The sequence below is a fragment of the Balaenoptera physalus genome (genome assembly GCF_965194825.1).
Source record: "Balaenoptera physalus genome assembly, chromosome: 1".
Lineage (NCBI taxonomy): Eukaryota > Metazoa > Chordata > Mammalia > Artiodactyla > Balaenopteridae > Balaenoptera > Balaenoptera physalus.
In genome coordinates this window covers 6,854,594-6,882,345 of record NC_138882.1, presented here as the reverse complement: position 1 = coordinate 6,882,345, position 27,752 = coordinate 6,854,594, and the positions used below count along the sequence as shown (strand labels likewise).

At 34.9% G+C, this 27,752-nt stretch overlaps 1 protein-coding gene across 5 annotated transcripts in view; it reads right to left on the bottom strand.

The window, feature by feature from the left end:
- KCNT2 (potassium sodium-activated channel subfamily T member 2) overlaps window positions 1-27,752 on the bottom strand; it is a 373,164-nt gene that overhangs the window by 132,681 nt on the left and 212,731 nt on the right. For all 5 annotated transcript variants that reach the window (XM_082425465.1, XM_082425468.1, XM_082425469.1 and 2 more), the window contains one exon: window positions 23,504-23,612. In XM_082425465.1, coding sequence (XP_082281591.1) covers window positions 23,504-23,612 — 109 coding nt within the window. The remainder of the gene's footprint in view (window positions 1-23,503; window positions 23,613-27,752) is intronic.

The following is a 27,752-nucleotide window of genomic DNA, read 5'->3' as shown; positions in this document are numbered from 1 at the left end:
TGGTGGGAATGTAAATTGATAGAGCCACTATGGAGATTCCTTAAAAAACTAAAAATAGAACTACCATATGACCCAGCAATCCCACTACTGGGCATATACCCAGAGAAAACCATAATTCAAAAAGAGTCATGTACCAAAATGTTCATTGCAACTCTATTTACAATAGCCAGGACATGGAAGCAACCAAAGTGTCCATCAACAGATGAATGGATAGAGAAGATGTGGCACATATATACAATGGAATATTACTCAGCCATAAAAAGAAACGAAATTGAGTTATTTGTAGTGAGGTGGATGGACCTAGAGTCTGTCATACAGAGTGAAGTAAGTCAGAAAGAGAAAAACAAATACCATATGCTAACACATATATATGGAATCTAAAAAAAAAAAAAAATGGTTATGAAGCACCTAGGGGCAGGACAGGAATAAAGATGCAGACATAGAGAATGGACTTGAGGACACGGGGAGGGGGAAGGGTAAGCTGGGACGAAGTGAGAGAGTGGCATGGACTTATATATACTACCAGATATAAAATAGATAGCTAGTGCACAGGGCGATCAGCTCAGTGCTTTGTGACCACCTAGAGGGGTGGGATAGGGAGAATGGGAGGGAGATGCAAGAGGAAGGAGATATGGGGATATATGTATATGTATAGCTGATTCAGTTTGTTATAAAGCAGAAACTAACACTCCATTGTAAAGCAATTATACTCCAATAAAGATGTTAAAAAATAAATAAATAAATAAATAGATAAATAAAATTAAAAAAAAAAGATGTGGTACATATATGCAATGGAATATTACTCATCCATAAAAAGGAACAAAACTGGGTCATTTGTAGAGATATGGCTGGACCCAGAGACTGTCATACAGAGTGAAGTAAGTTAGAAACAGAAAAACGAATATTGTATATTAATGCATATATGTGGAATCTGAAAAAATTTGTATAGACGATCTTGTTTACAAAGCAGACATAGAGACACAGACGTAGAGAACAAATGTATGGATACCAAGGGGGAAAGGGGGGAGTGGGATGAATTGCGAGATTGGGATTGACATATATACACTATTGATACTATGTATGAAATAGATAACTAATGAGAACATACTGTATAGCACAGGGAACTCTATTCAGTTCTCTGTGGTGACCTAAATGAGAAGGAAATCCAAAAAAGAGGGGATATATGTATACGTACAGCTGATTCACTTTGCTGTACAGTATAAACTAACACAATATTGTAAGGCAACTTACCCCAATAAAAATTTTTTAAAAAATTAAGTTCAGTGCGGGGATTGCTACCAAATAATTTCAGGTCAGGTCAGATTTTAACACCAACACAAATACTAAAATATTTTCTTTTTCAGAGTTTTCTGGATTGGGGATTACAGTTAAGGGATGCCAGACCTTTATTCAAACTCTGATAATCTCTCACCGGGGGTAACGAAACAGCTTCTGAACTGCTCTTCCTGTTCTCCAATTCTTCAGCATCCCACTTATCACCCTTCTAAAATTGTGTTGGCCAATACGGTTGCCTCAGCCATAAAAAGGAATGAAATAATGCCATTTACAGCAACATGGAGAGACCCAGAGATTACCATACTAAGTGAAGTAAGCCAGACAAAGACAAATATCATATAATACTGCTTATATGTGGAAGCTAAAATAAGAATGATACAAATGAACTTACATACAAAACTGAAGTAGACCCACAGACATAAAAAATAAACATGATAATCAAAGGGGAAAGCAGGGGGAGGGATAAATTAGGAGTTTAAGGATTAACCTATACATACTACTATATATAAAACAGATAACCAACAAGGACCCACTGTATAGCACAGGGAACTCTACTCAATATTTTCCAATAACCTATAAGGGAAAAGAATCTGAGAAAAAATAGATATATACGTATGAATAACTCAATCACTTTGCTGTACACCTGAAATGAACACATTGTAAATCAACTATACTTCAATAAAATAATTAACTAATTAATTACATAAAATAAAAATGAAACTGCTGGCCAATACAGTTGCCTCTGCTACATGTGGCTATTTACATTTAAATAAACTAAAATTAAACAGAAATAAAAGTTCAATAACAATTAAGTTCTCAATAACACTTGTGACTACTGGCTAGGTATTAGACAAGGCAAACAGAACATTTCCATTATCAACAATAACTAGAGAGTGCTGTTTGATCTTCCAAATGGACTAATGATCTTTCATAAATCCTAAAGCTTATAGTATATATTTCGAATTCCTTAAAATGTCATTCCTAGATTGTCAGAATTTGGGTAATCTTACTAACATAATATATCACTCTTTTCATGCCTCTTCTCAGCCATATTGCTACTAAAATTGTTCATCTATAACAACAGGAAAAAAGGTAGAATATATGGGCGTTCTACCTTCAGGTTGGTGGGTAGATGCATAGGCAGACGTTTACGAAAATTTTGTTTTTCTTCCAATTGTTCTACTGTCTTTTTTTTTTTTTTTTTAATATGGATACATGGGAGCCTTTTTTTTTTTTTAAGTATTTGTTTATTTATTTATTTATGGCTGTGTTGGGTCTTCGTCTCTGTGCGAGGGCTTTCTCCAGTTGCGGCAAGCGGGGGCCACTCTTCATCGCGGTGCGCGGGCCTCTCACTATCGCGGCCTCTCCTGTTGCGGAGCACAGGCTCCAGACGCGCAGGCTCAGCAATTGTGGCCCACGGGCCCAGCCGCTCCGCGGCATGTGGGATCTTCCCAGACCAGGGCTCGAACCCGTGTCCCCTGCATTATTGGCAGGCAGATTCTCAACCACTGCGCCACCAGGGAAGCCCCTGTTCTCCTCTCTTAGTAAAATAGGTGGAAATGATGATTAGGGAAGAGGTTGGAGTTGAGAGGAGAAAATATGGTATCACTGTTTAAGAGAGTGGGAGAAGAAACAGAATTGGGAGACAGAATGATTGTTTGGCAGCTTCTAGACCCCTAAAAATTACTGATCATGAATTTAATGGAGGAATAGCCTGCAGGTCGTCTTTTGTTTGGTTTCCTCTGGCCACATTCAAATGCATGGAAGTAAACACCTAGAAGACAGAGAGTTGTTCACTACAGTTGATTTCTGACAAACAAGTCTAACTAATGGAAGGTCAATGAACTAGGCTGAATTGAAATTATGGGTTCTAAAGGTGTGCCATGGGATGCAAACAGGTTAAGAAGGGAAGACAGGACCAACAGGTGAAAACTTGGTCGAATCAACAAATCACAAGTCACAGTGTAGTCAAAAGGTTGTTGGAGTTTTCTATTAGAGGTCATGAACTAGAAAGATAGGGGGTGGTGGTCACAGAGTGGGGGACTAGGAATAGCCATGATAGAAGGCTAACATTTACATGATCTAGGGAATATGCCTCTGGAAGTGGGTGCAGAGATAAGACGTGGGCAAGAACACTGAAAGAAGGGAAATCACCGAAACACAAGTCTAGGGTACTGAAAGAAGCATTTTCCTGGCTATCCGTACCATTACCTATTATGACCAAGCAATGTGGAAAAGAGGGTCAGTGAGTTAGGAGATTGGGTAGTTTTTCAGCGCCTTTTTTTTCATCAGCTACTTACATTTCCTCTTGGGGACATTTCAAGCCACAAACTGCCAATTTTTATCAAGTGATTTTCTAATTAAAAACTGGCCATCATCAAAAAATCTACAAACAATAAATGCTGGAGAGAGTGTGGAGAAAAGGGAACCTTCCTACACTATTGATGGGAATTTAAATTGGTGCAGCCACTGTGGAGAATAGTATGGTGATTTCTTAAAAAACTAAAAATAGAGCTACCATATGATTGATCCAGCAAACCCACTCCTGGGCATATATCCAGAGCAAACAATAATTCAAAAAGATACATGCACCCCAATGTTCATTGCAGCACTATTTATAATAGCCAGGTCATGGAAGCAACCTAAATGTCCATTGATGGAGGAATGGATAAAGAAGATGTGGTACATATATACAATGGAATATTACTCAGCCATAAAAAAGAACAAAAATGGGTCATTTGTAGAGACATGGATGGACCTAGAGACTGTCATACTGAGTGAAGTAAGTCAGACACAGAAAGACAAATATCATACATCACTTGTATGTGGAATCTAAAAAAAAAAAGGGTGCAAATGAACTTATTTACAAAACAGAAGTAGAGGCACAGATGCAGAAAACAAACTTATGGTTACCATGGGATAAGGTGGGGGGATAAACTGGGAGATTGGGATTGACATATACACACTACTATATATAAAATAGATAACTAATAAGAACCTGCTGTATAGCACAGGGAACTCTACTCAATACTCTGTAGTGACCTATATGGGAAAAGAATCTAAAAAAAAAAGAGTGGATATATGTATAACTGATTCACTTTGCTGTACACCTGAAACTAACAACACTGTAAATCAACTATACTCCAATAAAATTTTTTTTAAAAAGAAGACTAAGTTATATAAAATTTAAGTGCTATAGAGACGCATAATGTAGAATTATATCGGTGACAGAAATTGCTATCTTTCCCTATTATCCATTTTCCCCTCTGAATGCAGAAACTACCTGTCGATGGAGACACGTCTGGGAGAGGTATCAGAAAGGGCAAGAATACTAACATGGGTGACAGCACCTTGCTGATTTTAGTCAGGTATACAGAGACAGATGATCTGGGGTAAAAATCGATCACTCTGCAAGCAGAGAGAGAAGGGAACATTGCTTGAAGCCAGAAACCTAGGAGTCCAGGAATCCGGACAGTTGCGGAACCAAAACAGTGAACTGTACCCTAAATCGCAGGAGATGACACTGTCTTTCAGAATCTTTATCAGCGACCTCCTTTTAAGACTTTTCAGCCAGATCAATAAAGCTGGACCTAATGTGGGGATCAGATAAAGGTGCTGTGCTGCCTTCCCACCCAATAAACCTATTGTTTCAGATGATGCCGAGGTAGTTGCCATGACAACTGAGAGGGTGATATGGACACGGCAGCAAAAGCCAGTAAATATGGCAAGTGCAAGAAAGTTCTTAGAAAAGAACTTTGAGCACAATTATTGACACATAGAAAGGACTGGCGGAAATCTGTTCTAATTTCAACATTCTCTGTAGCCACAGAAGATAGTGACCAAGGATCTATGCTTATGAATAGACAAAGGAGTTATTTTCTAAGAGCAGGATGGGTGTCTAATCAAAAATATTACTGCAAGGTCTCTGCAATTCATGTCCCACAGGATTTCACCATTCCTGTGGAACAATGTCTGCTGTGTGTCTCCCTTTCTTTTTCGAAAACCCACTATTTTATCATAGCTATCTTGCCCTGCTATTATATATGCATATGGGGTGGGGGAGAGGTAACTAACTCACTTATTGGTGTGTTCATTGCCAGACTATTAGGATCTACAGCTAGCAATGACTTTGCATTATCGAGATATCCTGCACTTTGAGTTGGATGCAGCAATGGAGGCAACTTTGGGGTATTTTTCATAATAATGAATGAGTATCTTAATGTATAAGGGAAAAACACTGTACATGGATACTTGGGTGGACAAAAAGGTTTGAACTGTGGCTGAAACTACTCTCACCCCATATTCATTCTCTCCTTCTTCCTTTTAGTAAGAGATTTCATTTCCCCTCACCCATCTCCAAGGTTTAGCTGGGTACATGCCTGTCCAGGGAGAAATGACATGTCTCAACTCCTCTTTTAGTTACATATGGTTACTAGACTAGGTTTTGTAAACTTCTGGATCAATATTTTGTAGACAAAACCACTTCCCCTACACGCTGTCCCTCTTGCTGGTGAGACCACATATGTGGCAAAAGTCCAGTTTTGATTATGCAGACAAAGATTACTCCTTAGCGATGATCAAATCTGTCCATGTTTTCTTTCTAATTTACTTCCCTTGTTGAAGAAAGCATTTCCTCTTTCAAAATCTTGTATTTTCTTCTCATCCCTGTAAAGTTTCTGTTTTGACTCAGCTCTTTCTCTTGGGTTGCTTGCCATCAGGGCATACGCACATGAGAGCAAATGGTGTCAACCCCAAGTGTGCCAGGCCACAGGCAAGGTCCTGATCCCTCAGAGCCTAACTTGCCTTATCTTTAAAACTGTGAATTATAATAATATTTACCTCATAGGGTTTTCTGCGGAGAAAAGTAGATAATGAATATAAAATGCTCATCAGAATTCTAAACAGGTACTATTTATCATCACAATCTTGCATTATTAAAAATAAAAAGATAGATTTCAATAAACCATCTTGAAATAATGTCAATAATACAGTTTTAAAATGTAAGTAGCAAAACGATACAATATAACTCCATGGATAAAAAAGTTGACTTTTGCATATATGTTCATGTGTGCATACGTATGTCTGAATAAGCATGAAAAATTGTAAGAATGGGAATCAAAATGTTAAGAGTAACTATCTTAAGGAATGGGAAACAGTTTTCAAGGGCTACGACTTTTAAAATAGCAGGATTATGTGAGATTCGTGGTTTCTGTTTTATTGCTATTTTTATTAGGTTTGATTTAAAAGCTCTTCAGATAAGCAATTACAATTAAAGCTACAAATGTACAGATAGATACGATCACATCTATTTTCAAGGCCCTTTTACTTTATGGAAAATCAATTTGTTAATTACATTTTAACAAGTCAGAATATCTTTTTAAAAGTCTGCCTCACAGTATTTTTTGAGCTTGTCTATGATTTAAAGCACTGGAAGCTTCTTCCATGCGGTTGCTAGGTAAAAGCTCTTCAGAAAGCAGTAAGCAACAGTGGACAGTGCATGAAAGCAAGCTAGTCCTGGATTTTGATTTACAGAAATCAAATATCCTTTGGAGAAAGAGCTTTTAAAGAGAAACACGAAACAGGGTAAATTTTAAAAATTGAATGTTATTTGTTTTTATTTTACAGGGAAAGAGTTTATTACATAGACCGAATGAACAAATTGCATTATAAACCTCTCACATAGCCTTCGCTTATTAGACTCTGTTTATAAGCACGAGTGGGTTGATTGCCATGAAAATTGCTTCTTTTTCTTCGAGGAGAATAATCTCTAACAATCGAGTTTTATTTTGGTCCTGTTGCTTTAATCAATAAAATACCAGTCAGAGTGTGTGTGTGTGTGTGTGTGTGTGTGAGTGTGTGTGTGTGTGTGTGTGTGTGTGTGTGTACATGAGCAGACATCATACTTCTGCCAATTCTAGGACTGTGAACCATTCAATGGCTAAGAATAGGTTTCAGTAAAGCTTTAAAAGTCATTTAGTTTCACAAGATCTAAATATAAGATGCTTATTAAATATACAGAATTCAACCCAGTTTGACGTTGGCAACGTTCTATATACAGATGTATTGCACTTCAGTAATATTGAGTATAAAACACATTTTTGTGTTTTTCTAATTGCTTGAATCCTTATGTTAATGCTGTAATTTTTTTAATGTATCATACTAATTAAGTGCTCAAAGGGGAATCATTTCCTCTATCCTAGAGCAAAACAGTTTTAATTTTAATAACCTCCCCTTTTTTTAAACATGTCACAGAAACAGCAGTCAATATTTTTTGAAAAACTGCTGACCTCAGAACTCCATTTATTTAGGTACTAACCGAAAGTATTCATTTCTCACTAGCTCATGATAGTAATTGATATCATGAAAGTTAATGATATAGTTATTGAATTGCCTTAATATATTATAATAATACTAATCCCAAATAGGATTTCAACTTTTATGCTAAATGGTACATAAATATGTATGTATGCGTGTGTGTTATTAAATCTCACAAAAGTTTTATGATATATATTGTGTTAAACAGTTTTCAGATAAGCAATTAGATGTTCACAGAGGTCAAGTTACTTGCCTAAATCCATTATTAACTTAAATTTACACGGCCTATAAAGAACTCTACAAAAGCTATACAAGTCTAAAATTGATTAACCAAGCACATTACAATAAGTGAATCTTCTAGTGGTTTTTCTCTCCCCTGAACTTACTTTAAAGCTTACTACTTGCTACCAGACAGACAAGTGGTTCAAACAACCACTTAACTGAACTGATGACTGAAAAAATACAAACACCACGTTTCCCAAAACCCCATCATTTAATGAGGGAGTTTGGAAGGAATGTGGCCAAGTCTGACCTTGAAATCAATTTCATTGCTTTTCAATCACACACACCCCAAAATCATAGCTGGACTAAAATGATTTGAGTCACTGATTCAAAGGGATTTTTGAAAGATCTCTAGAAAATTTATTAGTAGCAAATATACTGTGATAAATTTTATAAAGGACATAAATGCAAGTGCTCTAAGAAGATACAAAAGGATACGTTTCCTGCTCTGCAGGAATCAGAAACAGTATGCCCAAAGAAGTGATGTTTAAACTAAGATTTTTAAGGATAATTAACAGTAGTTAGTTGAAAGGTGAAGAAAGCATACAGAGATGATTTTCTTAAAAGTAAATCAGAGAGGTAGGAGGATGTTTAAATTTTTACGGAGATAAATTAACAAAGAAAGAGATTTGAAGATTAAGGAGAGAAAAATATCACAAGGTTGCTGACGAGGTACAAGGTGATGGGGTCCAGCCTGGAGATAAGGAAATCCTATTGTAACAGGAGAAAAGCAGGAAATGGTAAGTGAAAAGGAAGTAACATTAGGAAAATACGGTAGCAAAGATCTGAGGAAATTTTCACTCATTGGCTTCCCCTACCTAAGAATTAAGAGGTGAACTAAACATTGAAATGGTAACTGCAAGAGTAAGAGTGTGTTTTGATAAGGAAATAAAATACACACTGTTAAGGGCCTGTGAGCTGCCAGACCATGAGTTCACAGTGATATGAGTCTGACCCACGGTGTGATTTTTTTTTTTTTTCTAGCAGCGCTCAGTCAAGGAGCAGGAAAAAAGAATCCATCTGATAAGAATTTTGTTTGTTTGTATGTTTGTTATTGTCAACCAGGAGCCATAAAAAGTTAAAACAAAGGAAAGCAGTATACAGATATGAGGTTGACTGAAGGACAGACCACAGAGTTCAGGTGGTTTAAAGAGGACAGGACAGAAAAAAGGAAGGTGAGGCAGAGAAGACTAGACCGATAAGGCATCAGAGCTATGCTTCTCAGCTTTTCGTGATGAAGGACAGATGTTTCTTTTCTTTTCAATTTCCAACGCATTGCAGACACATATGCAGTTCTATCGTGCATGCCTGTATAGAACTCATGCCATATGTGACTCATCTATGAATATGATATGATCCCAACCAGTCTACTCACTTATCAAAGAGACAACACACTGTGATGCACGAGGGTGTCACAGCAATGGCAGATTGCTATCAAAGTTTCTAAATGCTCACTCTCAATTTGGTATTTATTTTATAGCCTAGTAAAAGTCTGTAGACTGAAACTGGTTTTTGGCCTACACTTTGAGTAGCACTGTGTTAAAAGCTAATTGATTTACAATGTTGGGCCAATCTCTGCTGTACAGCAAGGTGAAAAAATAAAATAAAATAAATTAAATAGGTCTCACATCAAAAAAACAAAAGCTAATTGAAAAGCATTGCATCAATGAAGTGGAGGGGAAGGCTTTAGATAGCACTAGATGGTTGAATTAGCAAAACGGAAGATTGAGTTTGGGTATTGTGAGGTCTGAATAGTGTAAATAGGCCTGAAATCATTTGGGAGGATGTCAGGGGACAGGTATACACTCCACTACATATCTTTTTCACTCTAAATCTCTGGAAATCATTGTCAATTAAACTGGAAAACAGACTTTCTGAACCACACATTCTATGAAGATTAAAATATAATCCCAGCATTTGTAGAAACACATTATAAAGTAGGAAAATGTTGCAAAGGTGCTCCTGTACTTGATTGAAAGAATCATTACATTTGGAGCCACAAGGCATAAGTTCGAATTCCACGTCTTTCAGCATGTTAAGGCTTTGAGCAACTATGCCTAGTATCATATTAGACAAATTGGTATAGTTATTTATATCTGTCTTACACAAATGTAAACTTCAGGTTGAAATAACACAGAAGAGCATGCAGCAAACTAAAGAGTCCCATGATAAGTAAAGTTTTTTCTTTCATAAAAATAGACAATAAGTGGAAATATGCACTTCTGTGAGTACACACCTTTTCCTTACCAAAGACAGACGATGCTACAATCTGCCTGATCTTCCCATGCAAACGACAAACCATAGCCATATTTATAGCTGTCATGTACAACCCGAGACAGCTGTTTTCAGCCATGTCATTACTCTGGACAAAACTGCAAAGGAAACTCTCACCTCATCTCTTCTATTGGGTATTTAGGATACACTCATTGGCCACTGCCAATGAGTGTATCCTAAATACTGTTTTTCAGCAGTCTCCCATAATAACCAAATCCTTTCCTTTCAGTCCAAAATGTCCATGCTTACAGAAATAAACAGGTAGATAGATACTACTATCAATTAGATATTCATCTAACAATCTTAATAAAGAGACATACAAAAGATGATTGAAATTTCAATTTTACCAGAAGGCATATGCAATTTAAAAGGAGTTTCTTAATGCAAAGTCAGGTTGACTTAATGGGATAATTGAGGCACATGTCTTGTCTTGCTGAGTCCTTGCCTACTATGGACTATTCTTCCGCCAACCAGCCCCTACAATTTTTCAACATGATGTTCACATCAACAGATTCCAAAAAAGTGAAGTAAGTTAGGCATTTCAGTCCTTCACAATCCACACATTCTTTTTGATCTTAGGAGATAATTCTAGGGGTTGCTAAAAACTCTGTCATTAAAAAAAGTAACTATTGGAAAAATAAACTGATTTGAACTATTAAATGATGGATCCTTGGATAATCTAGAGGCAAAAATCATAAAGAAAACATTGATGATTGTGCAAGAAAGAGACAAAAATTCTGTTAGTTAAAAACACCATAAACACAACCGAAAGAAAACTGGCAAACTGAAAAAAAAAAATGCAACTTTCAAAAAGTCAAAATGTTAGTAATTTTAGAATACGAAAAATCTCTACAATTCACTAAGAGAAAAATAGTCACCTCTGTAGAAAATAACGGTAAAGCGATGTTTTATACACAAATGCACACACAAATTAAATGTACAATAGATACATGGAAATGTGCAACTGTTAGTAATCAAAACTTTAAAATTAAAACAAACTATTAGTGGCAACACCACATATCTCTTAACAGCACACGTTCTGGAGACAGAAAACGTGCATTTAAGGTCCAGCTGTACCACTAAGTTATGGTACCATCAGCATTTTACTTAACATGTTCCTGTCTCAGTTTTCTCATCTGTAAAAGGGGAATAATAATGCAATCTACCTGTGGCAGCTAGCCTTCCAGACAGCCTCTATGATTCTCATATCCTGGGATTTAGATCCTGTGTCATTCCCACTTACACAGAATAGGACTGATCTTGTGACCAGTAAGATATTGTGGAAATGACAGAGTGTGACGGCCAAGGCAAGGACATTCTGGCTTTTGCCTTAAGGAAAAGTCCAAGAGGTAAGGAACTGAGGCCTCCTGCCAACAGCCAGCACTAACTTGCCAACCGTGTCAGTGAAAAGGGGACCACCCTGGATGCAGATCTTCCAGCCCAAGTCAAGCCTTCAAATAACGTACCCCCAACTTACATCTTTACTGCAACATCACACATATCCTGATTATTACTCCTCCCAAATTCCTGATCCACAGAAACTGTGAGACAATGAGTGTTTACTGGTTATACAGTGAAGATGTGAAGTCATTAACTCAGTATCAGCAATAGATAACTAATCTACCATCTTAACAAGGTTGTGATGAAAATTCATTGAGTTACAATACTCTGTAATGACCTATATGGGAAACGAATCTAAAAAAGAATGGATATATGTATATGTAGAACTGATTTGCTTTGCTGTACCAGCAGAAACTAACACAACATTGTAAATCCACTACACTCCAATAAAAAATTAATTAGAAAAAGAAAATTCATTGAGTTAATCTATAAAAAGTAATTCAGAACCGTAGTCATTGCACATAGTAAGCATGAAACAAATGTCAACTGCCACAATAATAATAATAATAATACAGTTCTTATATTATTTTTCATTCAGCCAAGGGGCAAAAGTTAAAAGGAATATTGCTCATTCCTGCAATAAGTTATTCATTTCTGGAGAGCAAATTGGCATTGTGTATTAAAAACCATAAAAGTACACATACCATTTAACCTAGGAATTAAACTAGATAATCACCTTAAGGCTATTATAACACAAGTTCACAAAAACCTCTTTTATGATAATTGAGCTTTTATTTTACTTTTTTTAGTTCCAGACAAAACTGAATCTTAAGAAGCTGAAAACCTAATAATGAATAAAAATCGAAAAAGAAACTGATTTTGTCAAAATTACTAATTTACAATTTCAACATATTACAAATTTCTTTTTCTTATTTTTAAACATGTAAACTTCCAAAATTTTTTGGAAATAACTTATCTCAGCTAATTACATTCACCTTGGTGGTTTCAAAAATAGCTACCCCTTTTTAAATTGACTTATTTTTCATTCCTTATTGGAAGGTGAATTTAACATTCTCAAGGAGGAACTACGTATTGGCTAATTCATCAGATTTAGTCCTTATGATTTACTACACAGAATAGCTTGATGGTTTAAATGAGAACTGGGCACCAGTGAAAGTTGTCATTATATCAATATATTAAATGAGAGTTGGTTGTGGGTTATATAACAATATGCTAATTGCACAGGTCTGTAAATTCACATACATTATCTTTTACCCACATAATAGTGATATTTCAGGTCTATACAAATATATTATAGCCTATACAAACATAACCCCTTGTTGTAATTAAGTGAACATCTTCCCTGCTTAGATATAACTATTTGCAAATTTTTTCATGGCATTAATTACACTTGATAATTTGGATCTTGTGGGAAAAATGTGAAAATGTAAACTATAAATAAATTAAAAACAACCATCTTCAACAAACCTACCTTCTAGCTAGTATTACGTTTCCATATAAAAATGAAATACAATTTAATGTACATAAATAGTATTAATAAAATTGTTACCCTACTTTAAGGAATTTCCTATCTTGCTTATTTCATCTGTACTACTCTTCATTTTAATATAATTTCTAACAATGACTTATAGGTGGATAATTTATATACACACCACATCTTGTATATCTTACGTATGTATTCTCATATGAGACACTTTTACTTCTTTCTACATCTATTCTTACAATAAAAACTGCAATGGATGTCTTTTTATTTAAATGTTGTGTGCAGGTCATATTATTTCCTCATGAAAGCTTCATGTAATTGTATAAACTGATACTAGCTGATGTATCCATCCTTTTTGGATTTCTGCATGTGCATCCTTTTACTACTTTATACAATACTCTCATACCAAGCATTTCCCAACAAAACCTCCAGAGTAGCATTCTACAGACACACATTTTAATGACACTGCTAGAAAAAACGAATGATGCAGAAAAAATTACAGGGTCTGTACCTAGATTTCCGGTGTTCTTTTCCTGTGTCACTCCTTCTCCTGTAGAATTCTTTGTTACCACATCATGGTGGAAGATTACTTATTTATTTGAAAACTTTTTGTGAGATAATAGAAAGTATATATATTGATTTCTATTCCCTGTTTTCCTGACACAGAACTCCTGAAACCATTGTAATTTCCTGGTTGATAAGAACACTAGGAACATCTCTTGTTATTATATTTGTCTTCAACCCAGTCGCTGACACGGAGCTCTTAAAACTGTTGTAAATTCCTAAGTGAAAAGAGTACAAGAAGCATCTTTTGTCCTAATGAGGTGATTCTGGGTGGGCTTCTGGATGGCTCCAGGATGGGACTGGTCACCGGAAGGACCAAGTTGTGATTAGAAGGTTGGAATTTTCAGTTCCAACCCCATCTTCCAGAGAGGGTAGAGGGGCTGGAAGTGGAGTTAATAAATGGTCATGCCTATGTGAGGAAATCTCCATAAAATACCAGTAGTCAGGGGTTTGGAGGGCTTCCAGGTTGGTGAACACATCCACCCTGGGAGGCTGATGTGCCCCAAACCCACAGGGACAGAGGCTCCTGTGCTCAGGACCCTCCCAGGCCTTGCTCGATTTACCTCATCATCTGGGGGAGTCTTGCAGGTCTGGTCCCTTAACCTGTGGGATCTGATGCTATCTTTGAATAGACAGTGACAGAACTGAGTTGAATTGTAGGACACCCAGCTGGTGTTGCACAGAATTGCTTGGTGTGGGGAAAAAAATAACCCCACACATTTGGTGACCAGAAGTGTCAGAAGCGAAGTGCTCGGTGTGAGAAGTAAAGGTCACAGCAGAGAAACACAGGAGGAAAGACCTGGGGTTTCCCCGACACAGGTGGAAACTGTACTTTTTTTTTTTTCTTTTCACTATTTCATACATTTTTGCGTATTTTTAGTCTACTGAGTTATAGTATTACTTTTCAACATTCTTAACAGATCATTTAAGTTTTTAGATCATACAAGTTAAATGAACATCTAAGCAACTACAAATAGATTCGTTAACTGTTATAGTATAATTCATATTAAATATAAAAATACACAAACAAGAGATGGAAAGTTGCAAAGATAAAATAAAATTATTTCTCACTCTTCTGTGGTTCTCACAGTCAATTGATTATGAAGTCTAGAGAACGTCTGAAATGATTCGTGAATCCGTTCTCACCCTGAACGACCATTAGGTTCAATCTCTCAGTATCGCTCACCTGAACAAATATAATAACTTCCTAAATAATCACCCCATGAGGTCCTTTTTGTCCTCTTCCCTGCGCTCCATATTTCCCCTGGAGTCACTTTGTTAACTAGTTAAAAATTTACACCTTTACCTAAAACTTTCGTTAGCCTTTCATGGCTTCTCCAACAACATTCCAATTCTTTAGTAAAGCCTAATTCACAATGGCACACACACACAACACCCACACATGCGCATGTGCACAATATGTCCTTACATAGTATGATTTGAGGCAATGTTAGATTAAATAAACATCCCATTATAATATTTTCTCTCTCCACTTGTTGGCTATCCTAGTATTAGTATCTCATTCTTTTGGGGTTAAAAATTGTGTTTTAAGAGACTCTTTTCAATACAGAAGTAACTATTCCAGGAACAGGGATATTATATCAAATCATGAAAACTTTACTAAATTAGAACATAATTGGGATCATGAGTTTTGATATATAAGGAGGGTGGCAAGGGTTGAGGAGGAGGATTCTAAGGTTACAAATGAAGTTCTCCGTAGAAAGAAAAAGCTCAGTTGAAGTGCTATTCTTGGGATGAATGTAAAGGCGCACTCCCTGGTTATTAAAGGGTTAGAGGTAAAGAAAATTAGAAAATCTGCCATTGGAATAGAGAGCTACTCCATCTTCATCTTCATTATACCACTAGTGCCTGGAACAATTTATTGCTCACAGTAGGACTCAATAAAAATGTTCTGAATGAGTAAGCAAGAATAAAAGAGGATATACCCGGTTTTCTTTATGAAACATTCATATCAAGAAACTACTTTACAGACTGAAAATCATAGGCCTAGGTTATGATAGAATATGCCTGGCACTTTCCCAAGACAGAAGAAGAAAAACGCTTCTCTGGTTTTCAGAACCATGAAAATGAGTCTTTGAGAAATATACAACCATAAGAAAATTAATGGAGAAAAACATAAAGATGCTTTGAGTTAATTAAATTATAAGTGGTCCACAAGAAAATGGCTTTAAATACCTAATGGTCAGCAGCAATTAATCAAGTGTCAAAGAGATAAGGCAGGAAATATGGTTTGGCCCATATATTAAACTTGTAAAAGTCACAGAAAGGAAAAACAAATACATGATTGATATTTTATTAGGAGGAGCAAAATACAGGAAGGCATTTAACTTAAAAATAATCCACAGCAATGTTAATTTTTAAAATTTTGATTAAATGGGCCATGGCTATATAAGACGTTAACATTCCAGGAAGGTGTGTTATGTGAAAGGGTACATAGAAGCACTCTGTTCTATATATACCATTCTTCTGTTGATCTAAAATTACTTCTACAAAAAAAATTAAAAAGCAAATGCAATTAAAAATAAAATGCTGATTTTCATCTCTTCGGGGTGAAAATGTTACCTTGGCTATGTAGCAGAATGTGATTCTTAGGAAAAACATGCTTATGTAAAAATGTGTGTGTTTGTGTGTCTGTGTGTCTGTGTGTGTGTAATACACAGATAGAAGATGAAACAAATGTGGAAAATGTTCACTGTTGAATGTAAATGGGGGTAATACATGTTTTCATTGTATAATTTTAAAACTGTATGTTTGATTTTTTTGCAAAGTGAAAAATAGTGGGAAAAAAAAGTAAAAACTCCAAATTGTGCTGGGTTTGAAGATGGCCTTATGTTAAGTGGTTTCTGATAATCTTCACAATAAGACAAAAATCAAAAAGAAAATATTTCCATCTAAAAATGGAGAATTTTCAAAGTTTTGGTAATTTATCTTTTGAAAATATAAGAATTCAAAGCATTATGTTTTTAAGTAGGTTGTAAGAATGAAGTTTAACATGGTGTCTATGTGGGTGTATATGGGAAATGAAGAAATTATTCAGCATGAAGAACTCACACCTCACCATTTGGTAAAAGCCAAGCCTTGTGCATACATATGTTATTTAGAAACAGCTAAGATAATTTCCAATATTTATATTACTTAGAAATATTTTTCCACTCTCTTTTTGGGGAGGAAAAATTGAGGCATTGGAGTGTCTGGTGCGCCAGTAAAAACCGATGGCTAAACTTTTAGTCAAATCATTTCTCCAATATGTGTGTGTGTGTGTGTGATTTTAAACAATACTGTTTTTATAACGGTAGCCATCCATGACTATATACTATAAGAAAAGCATATATTTATAGAGTATTGTCAATGATATTGTTAGAAAGTATTTCCTTTTGCCCATTTTAACGTTTTTGCAATTAAAATCTCTTTTTTTGTTTTTTTTAAGTTCCCAGAACTAACTCTTATAGTTCTAGTATCATGAATCATTCTTCTCGGCACGCTTTAGTGGTGAAGGAGAAAGAATTTTATTCATTCAGCACTTTACTATTGTGGTCTGATTCTTCCATTCATTCATGAACTTTAATTCAAATCTGTTACTCAGGAAATATCATCATCGAAGCATGGGAAATAAAATTCATAGAAAATTCACAAATCACTTACAAATTGAGTTTTATGTTCTTTACTCCTACAAATTTATTTACAAACGTATGTTTACATTCTTTACTCCTACTTGTGGGTGAAAATTTATCAATTTGATTTTTATGTCTTCCTATATTTGTTAAAATGAAGTGGGAAATTTCCAGAGAACGCAGTAGTTGAAAGAAAATTAGTCGATAAAGAAAAGGGAATTGAATAGTCACAGATGACCTAACACTTTATTTGGTAGGGGGAGTATAGAGTGGGAACCTAAAGTTAGCAATTAATTTACTCAGATAATAGGGGTTCACCCTCCCACTGATTTTCTGAGTAATTTCATCTGACTAGGAGGCAAACAGCAAAGATTTTACATTCAAGTGACAAACTGGAGAGTACAGTTCATTCTTTAAGTTCATTCAAGGCTTTTCAGTAAAGGAGTTCTTTTCCTAGTAAGGTACATATTTTTCTTGTCCGTTTGTTTTGTTTTGTGTATTTTTTTTAATGAGTTTCGGAATGTACAGTGAAGAAAAAGATATGGGTTTGGTTTTATTCTGATTAAAACGTGGGCTACAGAAACACATCTAAAAACTGAACTACTATAATGTTTTGCCTTTTTCATCACAGTTTTGTCACTAAGGAGAGACAATTTATGAAGGGTTCAGCAATGTGGAGGCGTAATCTTTTTTCCAGGTAATTTCAGATCAAATATTTGACCCTGGAGAGGCTTTACTGGAATTGCTAGTCCCATAAGAGGCTGACAAAGAGTACAAGATGTTATAAAACCACATTTTTCTATTAGTCATAGCTAGGGAACACTGCCATTACCTCTTCCTATGTTCAGTACCAATTCCCACTTCTAAAAAAGAAGTGCATTGACAAAATTATTTCTCACAGGAAAAAAGATTTAACATAACCAAAGCTATATTACCATTCAATTTTTCATCTACAGAGGCTGGCAAAAAATAATCCACTAGAGTCTTTTAAAAATAATGATGTTGGGACTTCCCTGATGAAGCAGTGGTTAAGAATCCACCTGCCAATGCAGGGGGCACGGGTTCGAGCCTTGGTCTGGGAAGATCCCACATGCCGTGGGGCAACTAAGCCCGTGTGCCACAACTACTGAGCCCACGCTCCTCAACAAGAGAAGCCACTGCAATGAGAGGCCCACGCACCACAACAAAGAGTAGCCCCCACTCGCCGCAACTACAGAAAGCCCACGCGCAGCAACGAAGACCAAACGCAGCCAAAAATTAATAAATAAATAAATTTTAAAAAATATATAAAAAAATAAAAATAAAAATAAAGATGTTGTAAAAGAATGCTGGCATCCATATACTGAAGGGAGGAAACAGTGAGTTTAGGCTGACATCGATGGTATGAAGATGTAACTGCCTACTACAATACACAAACGACATTCATTATTGCAAATATGATGGGAATATGAGAGCAGCAATAAGCTTATAGATACAATTTGTAAATACTCAGGAAAAAAGGGAAAGGGAGTGTTTTGAAACAGCCTAAGTAAAACATGATTATGCCATGGACAAGGGTTGTGTCTGTGGATAAGCCTGAGATATTCAGGGAGTGGAACCATACACCACTTGGTGGACTGGATACAAACAATGGAAGAATGAAAGACTCCTGGGTTTTGGGCTTGAGTTCTAAGCATTAATAGATGCTGCTGGGAAGAATGGTGGTGAAACAGATTTTAGGTCAGGGAAAATCAGTAACTATCTCTAGATATCTTAATTTTGAGACAGCTATTAGAAACCTAACAGGAGACACTGACTATTCAGTTAGAGGAACAAGACAGGAGTTCATAGTGGATATTTGAGGGAGAGACTCAATTTTGGAAATCAAATAAATGGATGAGCTCCCCTAAGGAAAAGGCATTCTAGGAAGAAAAGAAAATTCTTTTGAATTTTCTTTGTAGACTATCTCATGATATGTGGATAATGGCAATTTTATTTCTCTTTTTCCAATATTTATTCCTTTTATTTATTTTTGTAGTCTTACCGCAAGCCTTAGGATTTCCAGGACAATACTGAGTAAAAGTGGTTTTAGTAGGCATCCTTGTTTGTACATAATCTTAAAGACAGACTCTCAATATGTTACCATTAAATATTTGTTTTCCTCTAGGTTATTTTGTAGATAACTTGCCTTAGGTTAAGGAGTTCCTTACTTGTAGCTTCCTAGCATTTTATATTTTTCTTTTTTCAAAATTTTGAAGGGATGTTGAATTCTCTCTCAAATGCTTTTTTGTATCCATTGAAGTAATAATAATATTTTCTCCTTTAAAATGATGGTCTACTTCTAGAATAATTCCAACTTGGTGATGATACATTATTTTTAAAATACATTACTTTGCTAATATATTTTCTATAATTTTTCAACTATGTTAATCAATTAAATTGGTCTCTAATTATCATTTCCCATACTATGCTGAATGAGTTTTGTATCAAGGCCATAATCCCATACAATGAGTTAGGGAGACATCTTTCTTTTTCTGTTCTCTAGAAAATACGTGCAAGCTGAAAATTATGTGCTCTTTGAATGTCTATAATAAGCTCTTTGTAAAGCTTCATGGGAAACCCTCAGTCACTTTTCCGGAGACAAAGATAATACAGACTTATTAGGAGGATGAGACATAGGTATTCAAGGTTCATGACAATCATCAATTTGATAGGTACTAATTACTAGTGGCTGATGTTCTTTTGAGTATTTTTTTTTAATCATAACAACCCTATGGGATAGTTGCTCTTATTACCCTCACTGTACATATTGAAGAACTCAAGCTTGAGAGATCGAGAAGCCTGAGATCATGCAGTCATTACATAGTAGAACGAAGATTTGACTGGGGTCAGCCTCATTCCATAATTTGCAATATGTATCTATTCACTTTGACAAATTTATTATAAAAAGGGGCAAACTGCTGAAAATAAATACTGTTTTTCTATGAACCAATTTGAGTTTATTTTCTTCTTGAAAATTGTGGTGATTAAAAGAATCAAATTATCTGTGAAGGATATTTTTATTTTATTTGAATCATTACAATTTGTACTTGGGCTCTTATTCAGAAATCTTTTATTGTAACTATTATTCTGCCGAGGATTTTGTTCTTTCTAACTCTAGGGTCACTATGTTAACTTTCTCTCTTGTTGACATGAGTAAGAGCATATCTTTTCTATTGCTGAAATCATGTCCATATGGACTTTTCTTCTGTGAATCTGATCAAAGTGTAGAAGATAATTGTATTTATAATTAATACTATAATAATTCATATAATAATTCATTCAAATAATAGTGTAACAATTCCATAATTTGCTTTAATGAATGCTTACAGTCTTTTTGTTCAGGAGAAAGTGATCCATAAATTATATAAATGGTATATCTGCATAAAGTAATAGTTACTAGGTTGCTACATTGTTTTTGCTTTCTAATATTTTCCATACATATCAGTTGAATTTTGAAGTTCCTCCCTTTCATATTTTAAAAACGTGGATTTACTTTAAAAAAATACATCAATGATAGTCATGCTAGGAGTTCCACAATTTAGGGGAACTGAAGAAAGTAATTAAATAAATGGAAATAAAAATATATTTTATATCTTGTGATAATTGGAATCATGCTATTTAATACTCATGAGACTACAAGGACAAAAGTATAATGAATATTACCAAGTAAATATGATTTAAGATTAAAGCAATTATTATTTTATTACAAACAGTATTCATTATCTATCGCTGTATCACAAATGGCTCCAAAACTTAGTGACTTAAAATAATCATTTCATTTCTCAACATTCTGTGGGTCAGCATGGCTTTTTGGGTTGGTTGATGGGTGAGTTGGGAGCTAGGGAGGTGGGGGGCCTGGGATGGATGAGCTTCACTTTCCACGTGATTTTTCATCCTTGGAAAGACTAAATCGGGATTCTTCACAAGCAGTCTCTGGGCAGTGTTCCCGTGAAAGGCAAGCAAAGGCTGGATGGCCTTTTAAGGCTTAGTTTCTAAAGTCACACAATGCAGCTTTTGTCACAGTGCATTGGTCAAAGCCAAGTGACAGGACAACCCACACTCACAGGGTGGAGAAATAGATTCCACCTCCTCATGGAAGAAGCCGCAACGCGGAATCACAACAGGACACAGACACAGGGAGCGTGGCTCATTGGAAGCCATTATTTTAACAACCTACCACACCAACTAAATGACAGCTTGATACACTGCCTTTTGAAAGGTTAAGTCCATAATCTTTTTAACCTCATGCTGAGATATAAAGCATATTATATTGGTTTGAGAGTCTCATACATCACCCCAAACTGTTTCTTATGGCATTTTAATGAAACCAGGGCACTTTTATCTTTTCATATTATAAAAAGAGTTCCTCTGAGATGTTTTAATATCAGCCATAAAAGAATACAGACATTAAAACGAATTTCAGCAGATGCCATCAATGAGAAATAATGAGATAAACTATTGGGATAGAATTTTAAAACTGTTCATTTTGATGGATTTATCGAAATAACAGCAAAATAAGGATGTGAAAGAGAATCAATTCAAATCATCTTTGTAATTTTTTGTTTGTAAAAATAGACAATTTCAGTGAGTTTGGTGTGTTGTGAGCACATCAATGGCTTGCTAAAGGGAGAAAAAACTAAAATCTGCTCTGAATTTTAGTTATAGCACATTCAAAATTAAAAACTGTTTTCCCAAACTACATATTGTTTTAAGATCCACATTCAATATTCATTTATTGAAGACCTAATATGTCTTATTAAATATTATTTATTTAATCCTTACTGCTAATTCTAAACAATGGAATAGAGACATTATATTATTATGGCCATTTAACAAGAGAAAAATATAGAAGCAAAAATACTAATATGCTGAGCTAAATCTTAAATGTTGGCACTCAAAGTTAAATATATTTTTAAGAACTTTAGTGCTGTGCCATTACTACCTTCCTAAAAATTTTATCATAGCAAGTCATTATGAGGTATGAAAATTTTGCAAAAATATTCTTTTCCTAAATAATAATAAAAATAAGGCAGCTTAGTTACAAAGGTTTTTTTAGATAAATAATTGGCACTTCTTGAATGTTAATAACAAATGTAGCTGGCCAAGAATGGAATACTTTACATGTATTCTTCCATTCAATTTCAAAAGATTGTCTACAAAGGAGGTACTGTTACTTTTAATTTTCGGTTTAGGAAACAGGCTTAAAGAAACCCTGGCACCATCTAAACCATTTAAATTCTCAGAAACCATTTAAATTCTCAGAATCTTTGGTTAGTACTTTAAAAAAAAATCTTCAAAACAGATTGCAAAATGCTGCCAAAGTTGAGAGTCATTGCTTTAAGTTGTTTCCTATACTTTTTTAGAAAAAAGTGATGTCATTAGCAGCAAGGTTAAAAGATGAGTCAGAGAAAATTGAATAGCAATAATTTCATGATTCTCATCATTATTTTAAAATTTCTTAGTGTTTATAATGTTTCTTTTAAATATCATATACTAATAGGTAAGCATTTTAAGGTATGTGAATACATCTTCTGAAGGACATACATTTTGCAAATGCATACTTAAAATGATTTACATTTTAACGACTTTTGAAGGTTTAGACCATTAAGGTGAAATTTTATAAAAATGGTTCTTATATTTGAAAAAAAAAGTATATAAATTACTGCCTGGATCAAAATTAATTCCTACAGAAGCACTTAAGAAAAAAATAAAGTACCATTTTACTGTTCAATTTTCTAACAGTTTAATGTCTTGTGGATAATTATTTTAAAAGCAGCACCTGAATGAAAAATTCACATGTATCTTGTTCTTGAATTGTTTTCAAAATCTACCCCCAAATTAAGTCTATTTAAAATACTTGAATATATTATATTATTCTATTCTGTGGTAAGTTTATATGTATATAAAATGATCTATAGCAAAGTATTGTCTATCTATATGTAAACATAAGTATAAATTAATACGTATAACATTTGAAACCTGTGTCTATATTATGTACTCAACTAATCACGGCTAATCTATTCAAGCTTACTAACGTATCCAGCAAGTTCGGTTACTAAAATCACCAAATTATATAAAAAAGTAAAAATTCACCACAAAGATTCACATTTTAAAGTGAATAAATCCTCATAACAAGTAGATGATAAAAAGGAAATTCTTCTGTTCTACAGAAACTTGAATGCAATAAGTTACCACTAACTTCAGAGACATAACTCTTACAGTCAAAATGGGAATTTGAGGCAATTCAAAGGATCTCATTCGAGGCCAAACTTACCAGCAAATTTGATATGGAATTTATTTTCAGGCTTTAAGATCTGGACATACAAAGGGCAATTTGGAGCAAAATCTTTTACAGCCCATGCTCTCAAAATTGTTTGGTGGTCCTGAAATGATAAAAATCAAAATATCATGAGACAAATTGAAAATTTTATAATATATTAAGTAAAAATCATCAGTGTGTGAAATGGTCATATCTACAGTTTAAAATTAAGCATATAAAATCATTCATTGTGAGGTCTTACTATTAAAGATAGTTATTATTTCTATAAAAGAGATCAACAATACCTAATTCAATCAGTAGTAATTATCAACACTTAGGAACTTAGCAGAGATTAAGAGGGAAGTCTCTTGACAAGCTTAAAAATAATTTTCCCAGAAAATACTTGAGGGGCAGAAACCTTCAGAAATGCAGCACAACTGTTAGTCTGTAATAACAGTTTCCATGGAAAAAAAATATGGACATAAAATAATTTTAACATAGTTAGAAAGATTGGTAAAAGGGGAATGACTGCAGTGACTATTTGTGAGGAGAACACATGAGTTTACTTTTTATATGACAGTAAAGATAAAAGGATTTTGACTGTGTGTATGTGTTGGAAGACCAATAACTTTCAGATATTAAAAAAAAACAGAAAAAAGATCTTTTAAAAAAGATGCTAAGACTGAGAAAGGCAGTGAAAATCATGCTTACCATGAAATTTTACACATAGTGTCACCCTATAAATTATTACTTAATTAACTGAATAAATCAAAGCAAATTACAGCTGTCCCTCAGTTTCCAGGACTCTCCATGGATAATAAAATACAAGGATGCTCAAGTCCCTCATATAAAATGGCATAGTACTGGGGGCTTCCCTGGTGGCACAGTGGATAAGAATCTGCCTGCCAATGCAGGGGACACAGGTTTGATCCCTGGTCTGGGAAGACCCCACAGGCCACGGAGCAACTAAGCCTGTGAGCCACAACTACTGGGCCCACGTGCCACAACTACTGAAGCCCGTGTGCCTAGAGCCCGTGCTCTGCAACAAGAGAAGGCACCACAATGAGAAGCCCGTGCACCACAATGAAGAGTAGTCCCTGCTCACCACAACTAGAGACAGCCCGCAGGCAGCAACAGACCCAACGCAGCCAAAAATAAATAAATACAATAAATAAATTTATTAAAAAAATAAAATGGCATAGTATTTGCATATAACCTATATACCTCCTCCCATATACTTTGAATCATCTCTAGATTATTATAATATTTAATACAATGTAAATATGATGTTAATAGTTGCTGGCAGGCAGTAAATTCAAGTTTTACTTTTTGAAAATTTCTGGCATTTTTTTTTCAAATATTTTTGATCCACAGTTGGTTGAATCCGAGGATGCAAAACCCTCAGATACAAAGGTACAACTGTATTGGAGAAATTTGCTACTCAGCTACATTTATTTTATTTATTTACTTTTTTATCAAAGTATAGTTGATATACAACGTTATATAAGTTACAGGTGTGCAATATAGTGATTCACAACTTTTAAAGGTTATACTCCATCTATAGTTATTATAAAACATTGGCTATATTCCCTGTGTTGTACAGCTTATCTTATACATAATAGTTTGTACCTCTTAATCCCCTACCCCAATATTGCCCTCCCTCTACCCCTCTCCCCACTGGTAACCACTAGGTTTGTTCTCAATAAATGGTAGTCTGTTTCTTTTTTGTTATATTCACTAGTTTGTTGTATTATTTAGATTCCACATATAATGATATCATACAGCATCTGTCTTTGTCTGACTCATTTCACTGAGCATAATACCCTCCAAGTCCATCCATGTTGCTGCAAATGGCAAATTTTCATTCTTTTTTATGGCTGAGTAATATTCCATTCTATATATGTACCACATCTTCTTTATCTTTTCATCTGTTGATGGACACTTAGGTTGCTTCTATATCTTTGTAATTGTAAATAATGCTCCCATGAACAGTGGGGTGCATGTATCATTTTGAATTAGTGTTTTAGTTTTCTTTCAGATATATAACCAGGAGTGGAACTGCTGGGTCATACGGTAGTTCTATTTTTAGTTTTTTGAGAAACTTCCGTACTGTTTTCCACAGTGGCTGCACCAATTTACTTTCCCACCAAGAGTGTACGAGCGTTCCCTCTTTTCCACACCCTCACCAACATTTACTATTTTTGTTCTTTTTGATAATAGTTATTCTGACAGGTGTGGGTGATATCTCATTGTGGTTTTGATTTGCATTTCCCTGATGATTAGTGATACTGAGCATCTTTTCATGTTCCTGATGGCTATCTGTGTGTCCTCTAGCCACAGAAATCATAGAAGAAAACAAAATAAAAGAACTCCAAACTGGAAAGGAAGAAGTAAAACTGTCACTGTTTGCAGATAACATACTATACATAGAAAATCCTAAAGATGCCACCAGAAAACTACTAGCGTTCATTGATGAATTTGGTAAAATTGCAGGATACAAAATTAATATACAGAAATCTGTTGCTTTTCTATACACTAACAAAATTTCAAGGAGAGAAAGTAAGGAAATAATCCCATTTACCATCGCATCAAAAGGAATAAAATATCTAGGAATAAGGAGATAAAAGACCTGTACTCTGAAAACTGTAAGACATTGATGAAAGAAACTGAAGACCACACAAATGGATGGAAAGATGTATTGTGTTCTTGGACTGGAAGAATTAATATTGTTAAAATGACCATACTCCCCAAAGTAATCTACAGATTCACTGCAATCCCTATCAAAATACCAATGGCATTTTTAACATATCTAGAATAAATAACCTTAATATTTGTATGGAAACACAAATGACCCCAAATGTCCAAAACTGTCTTGAGAAAGAAGAACAGAACTGGAGGAATCACACTCCCTGACTTCAGACAATACTACAAAGCTAATCAAAACAGTATGGTACTGGCACAAAAACAGACACATAGATCAATGGAACAGAATAGATAGCCCAGAAATAAACTCACATATGTGTGGTCAATTAATCTACAACAAAGGAGACAAGAATATACAGTGGAGAAAAGACAGTCTCTTCAATAAGTGGTGCTGGGAAAACTGGACAGTTACATGTAAAAGAATGAAATTAAAACATTCTCTACCACCATACACAAAAATAAGCTCAAAATGGATTAAAGACCTAACTGTCAGACCAGAAACCATAACACTCCTAGAGGAAAACATAGGCAGAGGACTCTTCGACATAAATTGTAGCAATATTTTTTTGGATCCATCTCCTAAAGCAAAGGAAATAAAAGCAAAAATAAACAAATGGGACCTAATTAAACTTAAAAGCTTTTGCACAGCAAAGGAAACCATCACCAAAGTGAAAAGACAATGTACAGAATGGGAGAAAATATTTGCAAATGATATGACCAAAAAGGGTTAATATCCAAAATATATAAACAGTTCACACAACTCAACATCAAAAACCAAACAACCTGAATAAAAAATGGACAGAAGACCTGAATAGATATTTTTCCAAAGAGGACTTGCAGATAACTAATACATTTTAACAAAGAAAGCAAAAATATGTTCTAGTGTAGCACTGTCCATGCAATAGCCACTAGCCAAATGTGACTGTTTAAACTTAAATTTAATAAAATTAATTAAAATCAAGAATTCAGTTCTTTATCACACTAGCTACATGTCAAGAGTTCAAAGCAACATGCAGCAAATTCAAAGCTATATTAGATAGTGGAGATATAGAATATAGAGCATTTTCATCATCACAGAAAGTTTTACCTGACAATACTATTAGGGAAAAGGAGGATTAAAAATACAGGTAGATCTGAGGGACTACAGTGCAGAAAGAAGAAACTGTTGTCAATGGTTTGTAACTTTAAGTTGCATGAAAGTTAATGAAGAGTAAACCAGAATTTTTTACGTGAACAGTGTGTGTCTTCCAAAACATAACAACGAGCCTAATATAGTGTGATAGTTAATTTTATGTATCAACTTGACCAGGTCACAGGGTGCCCAGGTATTTGGTTAAACATTGTTCTGGCTGACTGGGAAATACCAGAATATGGAGAGGCAGAGAAGAGAAACCACAGACTGTGTGTAAAAATTTACACAACATTGGCTGACCCCTGAACCGTACATGCATGGGGCCGAATAAAAGCAACCTGAACTAAGATTTGAATCACTGCCAACTGCAAGGGTGACAGAGTTTTCCTTTTGAGTTGGATCAAATTAACTGCTTTCTAAAACAAGAAC